This window comes from Musca domestica, unplaced genomic scaffold (genome assembly GCF_030504385.1).
Source record: "Musca domestica strain aabys unplaced genomic scaffold, Musca_domestica.polishedcontigs.V.1.1 10, whole genome shotgun sequence".
Taxonomy (NCBI): Eukaryota; Metazoa; Arthropoda; class Insecta; order Diptera; family Muscidae; genus Musca; species Musca domestica.
The window spans coordinates 9,353,508-9,370,036 of NW_026712115.1; the positions used below are offsets into that span (position 1 = coordinate 9,353,508).

Consider the following 16,529-nt stretch of genomic DNA (forward strand, 5'->3'; position numbering starts at 1 on the left):
CCTTGTGTGGATTTTCAGACAATTCCGATGAAAAATGTGGGTAAAATCTTCAAAATACCGAATATCAGGGGGTACCGTTATATGGGGGCTATACGGTATTTTGGACCTATATAAATAATTCTCTGCCGAGGTATAAAGTACCCACAAGGAACTCCTTGTGTGGATTTTCAGACAATTCCGTTGAAAATGTGGGTAAAATCATCAAAATACCGAATATCGGGGGGTACCGTTACATGGGGGCTATACGATATCGTGGACCTATATGGACAATTCTCTGCCGAGGTATAAAGTACCCACAAGGAACTCCTTGTGTGGATTTTCAGACAATTCCGTTGAAAAATGTGGGTAAAATCATCAAAATACCGAATATCGGGGGGTGCCGTTATATGGGGGCTATACGATATTGTAGACCTATATAGATAATTCTCTGCCGAGGTATAAAATACCCACAAGGAACTCCTTGTGTGGATTTTCAGACAATTCCGTTGAAAAATGTGGGTAAAATCAGCAAAATACGGAATATCGGGGGGTACCGTTATATGGGGGCTATACGATATCGTGGACCTATATGAACAATTCTCTGCCGAGGTATAAAGTACCCACAAGGAACTCCTTGTGTGGATTTTCAGACAATTCCGTTGAAAAATGTGGGTAAAATCATCAAAATACCGAATATCGTTGGGTACCGTTACATGGGGGCTATACGATATCGTGGACCTATATAGACAATTCTCTGCCGAGGTATAAAGTACCCACAAGGAACTCCTTGTGTGGATTTTCAGACAATTCCGTTCAAAAATGTGGGTAAAATCAGCAAAATACCGAATATCGGGGGGTACCGTTACATGGGGGCTATACGATATCGTGGACCTATATGGACAATTCTCTGCCGAGGTATAAAGTACTCACAAGGAACTCCTTGTGTGGATTTTCAGACAATTCCGTTGAAAAATGTGGGTAAAATCATCAAAATACCGAATATCGGGGGGTACCGTTACATGGGGGCTATACGATATCGTGAACCTATATGGACAATTCTCTGCCGAGGTATAAAGTACCCACAAGGAACTCCTTGTGTGGATTTTCAGACAATTCCGTTGAAAAATGTGGGTAAAATCATCAAAATACCGAATATGGGGGGGTACCGTTATATGGGGGCTATACGATATTGTGGACCTATATTGATAATTCTCTGCCGAGGTATAAAGTACCCACAAGGAACTCCTTGTGTGGATTTTCAGACAATTCCGTTGAAAAATGTGGGTAAAATCATCAAAATACCGAATATCGGGGGGTACCGTTACATGGGGGCTATTCGATATCGTGGACCTATATGGACAATTCTCTGACGAGGTATAAAGTACTCACAAGGAACTCCTTGTGTGGATTTTCAGACAATTCCGTTGAAAAATGTGGGTAAAATCATCAAAGTACCGAATATCGGGGGGTACCGTTACATGGGGGCTATACGATATCGTGGACCTATATGGACAATTCTCTGCCGAGGTATAAAGTACCCACAAGGAACTCCTTGTGTGGATTTTCAGACAATTCCGTTGAACAATGTGGGTAAAATCATCAAAATACCGAATATCGGGGGGTACCGTTACATGGGGGCTATACGATATCGTGGACCTATATGAACAATTCTCTGCCGAGGTATAAAGTACCCACAAGGAACTCCTTGTGTGGATTTTCAGACAATTCCGTTGAAAAATGTGGGTAAAATCATCAAAATACCGAATATCAGGGGGTACCGTTACATGGGGGCTATACGATATCGTGAACCTATATGGACAATTCTCTGCCGAGGTATAAAGTACCCACAAGGAACTCCTTGTGTGGATTTTCAGACAATTCCGTTGAAAAATGTGGGTAAAATCATCAAAATACCGAATATGGGGGGGGGGGGGTACCGTTATATGGGGGCTATACGATATCGTGGACCGATATAGCCCATCTTCGAACTTGACCTGCAGACAAAAGAGAGATCTGTGCAAAATTTTAGCTTCCTATCTTAATTCGTTTAGACTGTAGCGTGATTGTTGGGTCTAAAATGATTATTTCGATGAGTTACAAACGGAATGACGAACTTAATATACCCTCCATACCTTTTTTGGTGGAGGGTATAAAAACAGAGTCCTATATGGTCAGTAGATTGCTAGCATCTATTTAATTATTCAAAGTCAAGCCATTTGGCAAACATTTAGCTGCTACCTAGGTTTCTTGCGTTCACCAAAGATTGCGACTTCAATGTAAACGTGAGATGCTCTTAATTAAAAAAAAAAAAAAAATATATATATATATATATATATATATGATCCAGGCGATATACATCCATGAGTACATATTTCTCCCGTTCCCTACAAAGTTTTATGCAATTTTTATTTGTTCATAAACGTCGTTTGAGGAAGGCTGAATTTCATGCAAAATTCAATGTCTATATAATTCAAACTGTGACATGGACACTGGACCGTTTGGGAGCGTAAAATTTCATTCCCAAATAAGACAAGTAAAAAAGCTGTAAGTTGATGATATTTTGATGATATTTTGAATTATTTTATCTTCTTAATTTTCATAAATTATGAAAATCCTATTCTGAATCACTGTAATATTTTTAATGTTCTTTTTGTTGTAGAGGCAATATCTAAAGCCTTTCTTAAGTTTAAATATCATCCAAATCGGTGCGTTTATTCCATAGGATATCAAGGTCAAAGTTCAATTTTGATTTTTATAGCCTACACTAGACAGAGATGCAGGATATTATATTTCTGTGCAATTGTTTGTAACATGCTCCTTTCCGTAGTTCCTTTCTCCATATAAACACAGTCTGAGTTGATTTATGAATGTACGTCCGAACAAATTATTTCCCGATTGAGATAAAATTTTCCATAAATAATTTGATGTTTGAGTATCCCGGACCCCCGAGTATATCTTCCCCTGATTACAAATGTATTCTGCACCAAATGTGTAACTTTAGACAAATAAGAATGGAATTTGGTGCATTCGATCGAATTTAGCCATTACGAGTTTTTGATGAAAACCGTAACTGTATCTTTCACATATGTGTTTCATCTGATATTTAAGTCCATAAAATCCTTAATATGCTCTCCTCTACAATGATATTTGGTATCAGACACAGCTTAGAAATACATCTGCCAAACTTTTTTGAAATCGATTTGAAACTGCAACCAACTTCAGACTGCTGTCATTTCTAAACCACTCGTCCGACAGCTGTTAAAATTATTCCAGTGACAGCTCATTATATTGTTTACAAGCGTACAAAAACATTTTGGTGAGAATTTTCCAGAAAAAAACTTATTCGTGATGGAATTCAAGCGTGATAGTGTGATTTCTTAATGATTTGCTGGAAAACCACAAGTGGCTATCGTTAGAGCACTCCAGCATTTAAAGGTGAACAAATCCTTTGTGTCTCGTTCCATCGCTTGTTACCGTGATTCTGGTAGCATAGCCCGACGTCAATGAAGTGGTCGGAGAAAAACAGCAACATCAGCAGATATGGTTTAAAAGTAAAGAAGCGACTTGATCGAAACCCGTGCCGCAGTGGCCGAAAAATGGCTCATGAACTGAACATATGACAATATTTCATTTGGCAAATATTGAAAAATGAGCTCAGGGTAAAACCATTGAAATTCCAAAGAGTGCAAGAACTTACACCGGAACAGAATCGCTTGGCCGAAAGTGGTGAACTGCCGAATTTGGTTTTCTCCGATGAGAAAACATTCATTGTCCAGCAGATTGTAAACAACCAAAATTATCGTGTTTACTTGCCAAAGAGGTCAACTGAAAATGCACACCTTCGGTTGCCACCACCGCCATAACAGCCGATGGTCGCTCTCCGTTTGTATTAATCAACCGTGACATCAGAATAAATGCCGGATATTATCATAAACATATTTTGGATGGTGTATAAAAGGCTTGGGCACGCAAACATTTTTGCCGCAGGCCTTGGACATTCCAACAGGACTCAGCACCATCGCACTCAGCACGCGCCACCTATGAATGGTTACAAAATGAGGTTCCTCGCTTTATTTCTAGCGCACAATTGCCACCAATCTGGAGTATTCTAGAAAGCAAGGTTGGCACTAAAAAATACCTCAAGCAAGCGCTTCGCCAGGAATGGTCCAAAATATCGCGTAGCAAAATTCTGCCAGCGTGTGACGGTTTCATTGACCGGCCATAATTCGTGCCAACGGTGACCACTTCGAACAAATCTAAACTTATTATAAAATTTGATGCTACTTCCGACACTTTTTGCTTTCATTCAATAAAATTAAAAAAAAAAAGAAAAACTATGGCGACTTTGTTGCAGTTTCTTTTTATGGATTCATTCTATTTCAAATGTGTAATATCAGTCCCAAAATACATGGATTTTGGCACATACTACTGAATTTAGCTTATAAGCAAATATGTCGATTTTGGAGAAAATCGGTTAGCTATAATTCTAATATTTTGTTATTACAAAATGGTCAGGCTTAATCCCATTATTGTTGTTTTTATAAAATCAACGTTTGTTTATTAGTGAAGAACGATGGTAATTTTTACCAGAGGGTAAGGCCGGGAATACCTAGTTTTCGGAAAGAGAAACCAATCTTCATTAGTTTTCTTGTTTTTTGTCTGGGATATTTTCCCAAGGAGTTATTTTAAAAATAACTCCTATGAAAAAAAAACCTTTTTTTTCATCCAAGTGACGAGATTGTAAGCCCAATAGAAGAGGCACCAAAGAATTATATAAAACTAAAATTCTTTTAGAAAATCTTCTAAATTTTAAAATCGAACTTATCAACATTTCCATCTCTCCCCACTTGTTATGTTTTCGTTTTACATGAACGATATGGTAAAGCCATTGCACAATGGACCCGCATCCAATTTTTGTCCAAAACTATTTCAACGCCTCCATATGTAAGCCCTATAAATCAACAGTGATCTGAATATTAAATTTCAGAATTTCAGGTCTATCTCTTCACCCAATACCAAATTTGGAACGCTTTATTACTTTTCTCAATTCCAGATACTAACAGTTACCTAAATATCAAATTTCAGAAATGTATCTCTATTTCTGCATCCATTACCAAATATAGTACAATTATAGTACACAATTCCGAAATCTCCTCTATATGTTAAGGATACAATTTGAATCTGCAAGCATATCTGTTCACCCAATACCAAATTCACTAAATAGAGAACTGTTTACTACTTTTTGTGCACTTTCATAACCACCTCTTTATGACAAACTTCCACCAACAGGGACCTCAATACAAAATTTCAGCTTCATCCGTTAACCCTAGACCAAATTGTTCCGAATTTAGTACCATTTAGTACAGTTCGCACACTGAGTACACATTTGCAAAACTATAATTAGTAGGAGGTACCGTGTCGGTGCCCGGACATAATCCCGGACATGGTCATAAACCCCATAGTAATCATGACATGGGATCATGTCCGCCACGGGGAGTATGAGCGTTTGCTGTGTGGACTACTTACAAAAATAATTAATTTTAGAAATTTTTGATTCGCGGTAGCCGTTGCGGGAAATACTCAGAAGTGAAAATCTCAAGACCCGCCTACAAAAACTGTGTACCCAAGTTTACTACATTTTATAAGTTTTATAAGTAGTCCCCACAGCAAATTGTAATAGGGATTATGTCCAGGCGGCGGTTTTGAATTTTTCATTTTAAATAAAAGTGTAAATGGGGGTGTGGGCGGAAATATCAACTTAATCCGCCAAAGATTAGGTGATGTCACAAAACCTCGAAATATTGGTTCCAGGCCCACGATTTTACATATGTTTTACCTATCTCGCCGAGCTCGCTCGATTAAGTTATGTGTGTCCGTCTGTCTACTTTTGTAAGCACGCTACAGGTCACAATTATGACGCTAACCTTACGAAATTTTCCGTTGAATCAGGATTAGGTCCAGAATAAAAACATTTAGAGCTTGAAATGGACCAACAAGAGCTTTTTCTGATTTTGTAGTCTCTTAGCTCATAATTATATACCAATTGGCGCCTAATTTTGCATGGGGTTAGAGTTTAGAACAGCGAAGAAGCGCATCTCTTGGGATCGACATGGAAAATATCGCGTATGAAATGGAAAATATCTTTTGTGTGAAATATCCATTTTTAAACACAATATTTTACTTTGTTTAAATTTTGTGAATGAACGATTTATATTTTTTGATTGTCTACTTTGGCATTTCATTTTTTTTATGGTGTTGGAGTTCGTTGAACCAAAATTTGCCTATAGGTCAGATATGTTCTAATCAATTATTTGTGATTTAGAAGCAAAGTTATTCGCGTTTGAAATTTGATGTTTATTTAAGGACATTTAGTTAAATATTGTCCGATGACCAACCAAAATTGTGGACTTGTACTTTGATTGCAAAATCAGGAAATAGTCCTCTTTGGTGTTCATTTTATATCCTAAATGTTTCACAAACATCTATAGACCTTATAGGCTTCTATGCTGACCCGAGGAGCTTTGACAGCAATTTTTACATGCTGTCGACCATAATTGTGACCTTTAGGGTGATTTCACATAATTTAATTAATTTTAAATACGATTTTAGTTTTGAAATCTCAAAGCCCAAAAATAAATACATAAATAATAAAATTCATCAGAATTACAGTGGAACCTAACTACTTTCTGTAAATTAATATTCACGACACTATACATTATAAGGTCGGATTGGTTTCCAATCAACCATGTTCGTTGTTGTGGGTTTCAACTGTAAAACATTTCGCCAAAACCGCAAATGATTAAAAATAGAAATAAATCTTTCAAATTACAAAAACATCGGAGAGAATTTGATTCAGTCTGCTATAAGTCGTCGTGGAATATACTACAAAAAAGAAAATTAAAAATTAAGAAAAAATTAATCTCAAAATAATATGTTTTGATTTTGTGATATTTTTAAACATTACCATGATTAATTGTGCTAAACTTCAAAATAAGCAGTGAAATTATTTGAATAAAACATAATTTCTTAGCAAAATATATATAGCAAGTGGGTGAATCGAATTGTAATACTAACAATATAAAATTATTAAAGAAAAGTAACTGATTGCTATCTGTTAGTAATAGTTTGTAAATAGTTAAAAAAGTTAAAGTCATGGAAAGTTTGAAGTCATGTGATCTTATCACTGAGCCGAGCTGCAAAAACATATGGGTGTGGATTTAGTTAATATTGTAGATTTAACATCGCTACGAATTTTCAGTTTATCTTTGTTTTTTAAGGATTATATTCTCATCTAATTCTTCTATTAAATACCATGGCTGACTCATGTGTATAGAAATCAATCATAAATAAATCTTACTTTGTTATACCCTCAGCCATATGGCTCATCCTTTGTGTGTGATGTACCAGAAGGGATTCGCAGATATATATCATCTTTACAACAAATCTTGTGTTAGCAAACATTTTTGTATGTTTGAAATTTGAAGGGAGTTGGGTGCTTATTTCGCTTTCTTTGGGCGTTTTGTTCTTCAAAATCTTGACCCCAAGTGAGATTTATCAAGTCTGAATGGATTCGGATGCTAATTTCGCGTGAGCTTCATGGATATTTAAAATGTTGACCCTTTGTGGGGGAAATTTCAGAAGGAGTGGAACGATATATTCTATCTTCACGTCACACCTTTTGTTAATACAAATATTGTGATATGTGTAGTTTGAAGTCAATCGGACTCTTCTTTCACATTTTATAAGTTTATAAATGTGTTATAAAGTTTATACTTGACGGAGTGAACCAAAAATTAGGATTTGTTTTTTCAATTTCGGCCTTTTCTTGTGGAGTTAAATTTGACAACAATATTACAATGTACCAAGTTTGGACCAAATTGGATATTCCTTTCGAGAGTTATCGTAAACAAGCCAGCCAGACTGACAAATGGGCGGTTGGATGGACATCGCTAGATCGACTCCAAATATCCTTAAACGGATTTGGCCTAAAGAGACCTAGGGTCAAAAACCATTATTTCGATGAGGCGCCTTTTAGCCGTATCAAATCTAAAGCCATATGGCTGAGGGTATAAAAGTCAAATGTCGTTCGTTTAGTAATTGAATGAGAACGGCTGGACAGATTTGAATAATTTGTCAAGTGTTCATTATAACCCATCTTAGGCTCTATGGAAAAGCACTTGACCACTCCCTCTTTTACGCCAACTTTTTTATACCCTCCACCATACAGGTTGAGATGAAAAAACTGCAACCAACTTCAGACTGCTGTCATTCCTAAGCCCCTCGACCGACAGCTGAAAAAGTTATTCCAGTGGCAGCTCATTTTATTGCGAGAATTTTCCAGAAAAAAAGTTATTTGTGATGGAATTTAAGCGTGATAGTGTGATTTCTTTATATTTGGCTGGAAAACCACAAGTGGCTATCGTTAGAGCATTCCAGCAATTAAATTGGAATAAATCTTTTGTGTCTCGTACCATCGCTCGTTACCGTTATCGATACTGGTAGCGTAGCCCGAAGTCAAGGAAGTGGTCGGAAGGAAACAGAAACATCAGGAGAAATGGTTCGAAAAGTAATGAAGCGAATTGATCGATACCCGCGTCGCAGTGGCCGGAAAATGGCTCGTTAGCTGAATATATCGCAATATTCCATTCGGCAAATATTGAAAAATGAGCTCGGGGTAAAGCCATTGTAATTCCAAAAAGTGCAAGAACTAACACCGCAACAGAAAGAAAATAGACTGAAAAGAATATATTGTGGAGAGTGTATCAAAGCCTTGGGCACGCAAACATTTTGGCCGCAGACCTTGGACATTCCAACAGGACTCAGCACCATCGCACTCAGTACGCGGCACCCAAGAATGGTTACAAAATGAGATTCAATGGCTATCAAAATCTTCGGATACCAATCTGTTGGACTATTGTGTCTGTAGTATTTTGGAAAGCAAGGTAGGCACTAAAAAATATCAAAGTGTCGATCACCTCAAGCAAGGGCTTCGACGCGAAAGGGCCAAAATACAGCAGAGCAACATTCGGCCAGCGTGTGACGGTTTCATTGGCCGTTTGAATGTCATAATTCGTGCCAAAGGTGACCAAATTGAACAAATCTAAACTTATTCTAAAATGTGATGCTATTTCCGAAATTTTTTGCTTTCATTCAATAAAATTTAAGAAAAAAATGTAAAAATTATGGCGTTTGACTTTGTTGCAGTTTTTTTATCTCACCCTGTATGTTTCATCCTATTGTTTGATTGATCCGGCCCTAACGTTCGCTATATGCAAACCAAATCAATGATATTTGGTACCAGACATACCTCTGCCAAATTTTACCAAATCGGTTCAAATTTAGATATAGGTTTCATTCATATCTTCATCCGATTTCACGGTTAATGTGCTCCAAATCAACCCCAATTGGATGGATTACTACACGTAGAGCCATAATATCCATTCAAAAAAAGATTTATATGATCATAAGTTCCCAATATAAAAGTTTATTTGTTACAGGTAGCTCTACTAAATATGCACAGTGGTGTTGGGTATCATAAACTCGGCCCGCCGAATTTTGATCTGGTTGTTATTATATTTAATTAATTAAATATTTTCCTATTTTTTCAGATATTAACACCATAATGGATCTCTCATGTTCCAGATTATCATGTGTGAACACAAAACAAATTTCAACAATGTATGTATGTTATACATTTTATTACAATTCGCAAACTTATGCATATCTAAACTTATGCATTTCAGAAAAGTTTTAGCATTTGGCAACCTGCTTCTCAACTATAATGCAAGCATAGACGATCCAAATATTTTGAGGCGCCATAGACAGAGTTGGAACAAATTTGATGCGGATGTGAATTTTGATAAATTTTCAGAAATCACATCCGACATAAATATTAATGAGTGAGTTATAATATGGAAATTTACAATAGGTCTGTTCCAGAATTGCAAGAACGTAAAACTTTTTACCACAATAACCGATTTATAATACCGAATAAAATTGCAAAACTAGTAGATTCTTGCATGTTCTGGAATGAACTTAATATGTCAGTGTATAACACAATGAAACAAAGTTTCAAATTTAAAAGTTGCGGAAGTAAATAATTGTAAATAAGTGAAAGGGCGTGCCGAACTTTGAATACCCTCCAGCATTTGGAACGAATTTGGTAATTTTCAAAAAATCTATTAAAAATTCTGTTCAAATCTTAAAAATACGCAATGTAGCCGTTATATTAGGGTCTATACGACGACATGGACTTGCAAAAATCGGTGAATAATGCAGCTAAAATCATCAAAATACCGAATATAGGGAGGTACCATCACATGGGGGCTATACCAAAACTTGGACCTGTACAGACAATTTTCTGTCATAGGCTGTAGTATACATTACGAACTTCAAATTTGAAACAATTCCGGTGAATAATGTCGCTATAATCACTAAAATACCGAATATCGGGAGGTGCCGTTATATGGGGGCTATACGAAGGAGTGGTCCTGCACGGACAATTTTCTAACGTTAAATACTAAATTTAAAACATTTTCGGTGAATAATGTCGCTTAAATCACCGATAATAGGGAGGTACCATTATATGGGGTCTATACCTAAACGTGGACCTACACCCATTTTCATTACCAAAAGTCCTGCAGACATAATATACATTTGAGTCAATTTTTATCAACCTACTTAATTTCGTTCGGAAGCTAGAGTGATTTCAACAGATGGACGGATGCTGATCAAGAATATATATACTTTGTGGGGTCTAAAATGTATATTTCGAGGTGTTATTAATGGAACGACAAACTTGATATACCCTCCATACTATGGTGGAGCAATAACCGTAAAAACGGATGAAGAAATATATCGAAGCTATATAAAAATCTGAACTGATCCCGATACAATTTGCTATACGTTTTCTGAGCAGTATCTGATGCCCGGTATAAAATATCATTCTTATAGACCCTAAATCGGATGAAACATATATATGAGAGCTATAGCTATATCTGGACTGTTTTTTTTTCAAATTTGATGTATTTGCTTCTAGCCTGAATTCGATCGGATGGAAATGCGGGTCATTTGGACTAATACTGGTCATTTGGTGACATTGGCCGAAATGGGTTGAAAATATATATGGGAGCTATATTTAAATTTGAAGCGATTCTCACAAATTTAAATACGGGTCGTCCTTGGTCGTCGGATAAAAGATGTGACCTGCATTTTGTTCACAAAAATACATGGACTGACGGATTGATATACATAAAGCGACTCATAAAATAATTCTATGACGATCCTCAAAAGTAACTATAGGACTACCTCGCTTCCTTCTCCATGTTACAAACAAATGCACAAAGACATAATGCCCTTTCTACTATATGGTGTAGGGTACAACAAGTACACACAAAACGCAAACTTCTGGCTTTTTATGCTGTTTTCGTTGTCGAATATCATAGATATCAGTCTAAATTTGACAATACAGTGGAACCTCTCGCTTTTGGAGATGATCGCAAAATATTTAGGGGTTCAAATGAACAAAATGCAGAAAAATTTTCCTGATCACACAATTGAAACCAATCTACACGGAATTTTGCCTGAGAAGAGGGTTAAGGACATGGAAGAAGTCCAGCATTTCGGATGACCATTGGATTATATTTAGGTGTAAAATGGACCACAACAACTAACAACAGACGGAGTGCGTAAATATTAAGCAAATGCCCCTGGACAAATAGATAATGATAATATCTGGGCAATGCTCTATGACATAATTTTAAAAGCGGAGTCTTCCAAAATGGTTTTGGTCATAAGGGTGCTTTTAACATATAGTTGTGTTGTAGAGTATGATATGGTCGGCCCCGCACGACTGTAGCATTTGCTTACTTGTTTTTAGACACATTCATGGAAAAATGAGACAAAATACCGAATATCGGGTGGTACCGTTATATGGGCCTATAGAAAAACGTGCAGCTATACATACAATGTTTCGCCAACGGAGCTAAATTCCATTAGTACCCACAAATACCACTTTTTAGATAAATCCGCGCAAAATGTGGAAAAAATTATCAAAATACGGAATATCGGTAGGTACCGTTATATGGGGACTATACCAAACCATGGACCGATATATGTCATTTCCACTACCAACCATCCTAGACACAATTCAAATTGTTCTGTTTAATTTTGACGCTCTCCGTCAAATAGTGTGGGCTGTATCGTTATTTCAACTGATAGAGAGACAGTCAGACAGACGGACATCGGTATACGACTTAGAACTTTATGCTGATAATGAATATACAGGGTGAGATAAAAAACTGTAACAAAGTCAAACCCATAATTTTGATTTTTTTTTAATTTTATTGGATGAAAGCAAAAAATTTCGGAAATAGCATCAAATTTTAGAATAAGTTTAGATTTGTTGGAATTGGTCACATTTGGCACGAATTGTGGGCTTCAAACGGCCAATGAAACCGTCACACGCTGCCCAAATATTGCTCAGCGGAATTTTGTCCCATTCCCGGCGAAGCGCTTGCTTGAGGTCATCGACACTTTGGTGTTTTTTAGTGCCAACCTTGCTTTCCAAAATACTCCAGACACAATAGTCCAACGGATTTGTATCCGGAGATATTGGTGACTGGAAATGAATCGAGGAACCTCATTTTGTAACAATTCTTGGGTGGCGCGTTCTGAGCCCTGTTGGAATGTCCAAGGTCTGCGGCCAAAATGTTTGCGTGCCCAAGGCTTTAATACACCCTCCAGAATATTTTCGCGATAACATTCGACATTTATTCTGATGCCACGGTCGATTGACACGAGCGGAGAGCGACCATGGGCTGTTATGGCGGCCCACACCATCACCATGGCTGGCGCTTGAGTTCTGGTGGCCAACCGAAGGTGCACATTTTCAGCTGACCTCTTTGGCAAGTAAACACGATCATTTAGTTTGTTTAAAAACTGCTGGACAACGAATGTTTTCTCATCGGAAAAAATCAAATTCGGCAGTTCACCACTTTCGGCGAAGTGAAGCAACTCTTTAGCTCTTTTGAGTCTATTTTCTTTCTGTTGGAATTTCAATGGCTTTACCCCGAGCTTATTTTTAAATATTTGCCTAATGGAATATTGCGATATGTTCAGCTCACGAGCCATTTTCGGCCACTGCGACGCGGGTTTCGATCAAATCGTTTCTTTACTTTTCGAACCATTTCTGCTGTTGTTGCTGTTTTCTTCCTTCCACTTCCTTGGCGCCGGGCTACGCTACCAGTATCAGAGTAAATGCTGGAGTGCTCCAACGATATCCACTTGTGGTTTTCCTGCCAAATATAAAGAAATTACACTATCATGCTTGAATTCTATCAGGAATAACTTTTTTTCTGGAAAATTCTCACCAAAATACGTTTGTACGCTTGTAAACAATATAATGAGCTCTCACTGGAATAATTGTCGGACGAGTGGCTTAGAAATGACAGAAGTCTGATTTTGGTTGCAGTTTTTTGTATTTCATATACCATTATCCCTCATTTCGATAGGAACGTACACGGCAAATTCTTTTAAAAACTCATTCATTTAAACAATCTTAAAAGTCAATTTGCATTAAATATCGATAGAAAAATGTCAAAATGTTATCACCCACATTGGTGTTATTTTCAATATTTGATCTTGTTATTTCATTATTTAGGAGTCTGAAAGTTGAACTCTCCGGATCTGCACTACGAACTGTGCGTGCCTTAAGACAACTGGGAACAGAGGCAATATTTTTTAGTGCATGCGGTGATGATCAGGCGTCAAAAATAATCAGTCGGCTACTCAAAATGGAAGATATGGACAGAAGGTAAGCCATTGAATTCAAGCATTACTCAGTCACTGCATTAATTCATCCCTCATTACAGTTTTCTACGAGTCCAAACTGTGGAGAATGTTCCAACTGGACGCAGAGTATCCTTATCATACAATGACTCCAGAGCCTTGTATACGAACTGTGGTGCTTCAGCTCAGTTTTCCGTTAATTTCCTTGAATTTGCAATTAACGATAAAAACTCGTCCATCTTGAGGCCAGAAAATCGTGTTCAAATCTTCTACATTGAAGGGTATTTTATTCCCAAAAGAGAAGCGGTGACCACTTTCATTGTTCGTAGCTATATTCAGGGTCGTCGATATATCGCCCTTAATCTCAGTGCCGAACACATAGTAAGGCAGAATTTTAATCATTTGCTGTACATAGTGAGTAATGCTCTCTTTGTATTTGGAAATTCGGCAGAGTTTCACGAATTCTGCGAATGTTGGGGTGCCTCAAGTACTAGAGAATTGGCCGAGGGCATTGTAAAGAATAAACAATCGCCTATAATTTTTGTTATAAACAAAGGGGCCGATGGCATTGATTTGATTAGTAACTATTTTCGTGAAGGTTGTGCCCCTGGACCACTGACCTTTCAAACATTCAATGTACCACCGTCAGCTGGCGAAGACGATCCTTCGGCCGAAGTGTCAGATGCCTGTTTTGTGGCCGGCTTTTTGCATGCGTGGTTGCAGAAAAAGGAATTAAGTCAATGCGTACGTGTGGGTTGCCACTATGCTGCCAAGGGAGTACAGCCGGGCAGCGGATCAGAATCAAAACCTACAACACCGACATAATATTGAGAGCGTTAAAATTGTATCTAAATTAAAATAAATATTCTTTAATATCTATATAGAATGTGTTCTTCACACACTGACACACACTTTAATAAATTATTTGCAATAAAACCTTATTGCATTTCCCATTACTGATCCTTTACTTCGAGATGAATGGTGTTCTAAAAATATGACTTACCCAATTTTGTGAGTAAAGATCACAAAATGTCAGAACGTGATGGTGGGAAGTTACGATGTTTGTTGGAATAAAATCAGGTATTTATACCCTACACCACAACGTGGTCAGGGTATTATGTCTTTGTGCATTTGTTTGTAACAGGTAGAAGGAAACGAGATAGACCCATAGTTCCTTTTGATGATCTGCATAGAATCACATTCTGAGTCGATTTATGCATGTCCGTCCGTCTGTCCGTCTGTCCATGTATTTTTGTAAACAAAGTACAGGTCGCATTTATTGCCGATCCAGATGAAATTTTGCAAAGATCTTTTGTTTGGCCCAAGGACGAACCCTATTGAAATAGGAGATAATCGGTCAAAATTTAGATATAGCTCCCATACATATCTTAATTGCCTAATTGCTAATAATTGGTACAAATTTAGATACACATACACAGGGTGAGATGTAACAAAGCATCACCAGGGAGAAGATTGATGAGAAATGATTGAAAAAAGGAAAATACCCTTGCAAAATAAAGAGCGGAGGATATTGCTTTTATATGGTTAATATGAGGAATTGATGCGATCAAATTAATTATACTAGACCAACAAAATAAGAGGTTTAATGGCTAATTAATTGATAATTCAATTTTCCACGTTTTACCCTAGGTATGTTAAGGTATTTTGAGAAAATATTATTGATTACTCTTGATCCTGAAACTAAGTGAAATTTAATTAACGTTGGCAAATTGTTTTAACCTCCATAAACCTTTTTGTTGACACAGTCCATGTATTTCTGTAAACAAATTACAGTTTATAAGTTTTTGTTAAGTTCAATTAATATTCGTAAAATTTCGAATTATTTTGTTATATCCTCTACTTTGGAAATTTGTCATTATTTAAATTTAATTTAATTTGTCATATTTTAAATTTGTCATTCCAAATATAACATCTTAATATTCGTCGTAGAACCCATAAAGTATACTTATTTATTATCTGCATAAAATTGAAAGTCGTAAGTGTTTCGAGCTACATTCATTGACGCAGAGCTGTGAAATTTTGCACAATAGTTTGTATTGTCTAGGACGGTTGGTATTGAAAATGAGATATTTCGGTTCATGTTTTCGTTAGGCCCCATATAACGGTACCCTCCGATATTCGGTATTTTGATGATTTGAGTCACATTTTTCCACGGAATTTCTCCAAATTTGGTACTGAAAGATGTGATTTAACAGATTTTTTAACGCGATCTTTACAGTTTGTAGTGGGGGTTACCTCCTATGGCGTATCATCCTCATTTATATCTATAAAAGAGGAAAATGATTGTACATTTGTTTGTTTGTAATTTATGGACTCGAAAACCGCTGCACAGATTTTCCTGAAAATTTCCAAGTATACTACAACATCGCCTGAAAGTAACATAGGCTATATATATTTTTGAAATTCCACTCGGAACTGGAGATATTGCATCAGAATCGGAGGTACCTCCCAAAAATTTGGATTTTGTATGCACATATCTATTGATCGATTACAGATTTGATTAGAAAATATATTAGTCATTTTATATGGAAATCGGTTCAGATTTGGATATAGCTTTCATATATATTTTCGTCTGATTTCATGTGTTTGATGCATTAAATACGCTGTGTATGTTCAATTTCAATGAAATTTGAAATGTGTGACGGGATTTGATCAGAAAATAAATTTGTCAAATTATATTGAAATCGGTCCAGATTTGGACATAGCTCCCATATATATTTTCGTCCGATTTCACATATTTG

The 16,529-nt window shown here is 36.7% G+C and overlaps 1 protein-coding gene across 1 annotated transcript; it reads left to right on the plus strand.

The window, feature by feature from the left end:
* Positions 1-6,840: 6,840 nt before the first annotated feature.
* LOC101890231 (uncharacterized) lies at positions 6,841-14,723 on the plus strand. The gene is made up of 5 exons (XM_005175712.4): positions 6,841-7,026; positions 9,588-9,657; positions 9,723-9,878; positions 13,640-13,792; positions 13,851-14,723. The coding sequence occupies exons 2-5, from the start codon at positions 9,602-9,604 to the stop codon at positions 14,590-14,592; spliced, it is 1,107 nt and encodes a 368-aa protein (XP_005175769.2). The 5' UTR covers positions 6,841-7,026; positions 9,588-9,601; the 3' UTR covers positions 14,593-14,723.
* Positions 14,724-16,529: the final 1,806 nt, after the last annotated feature.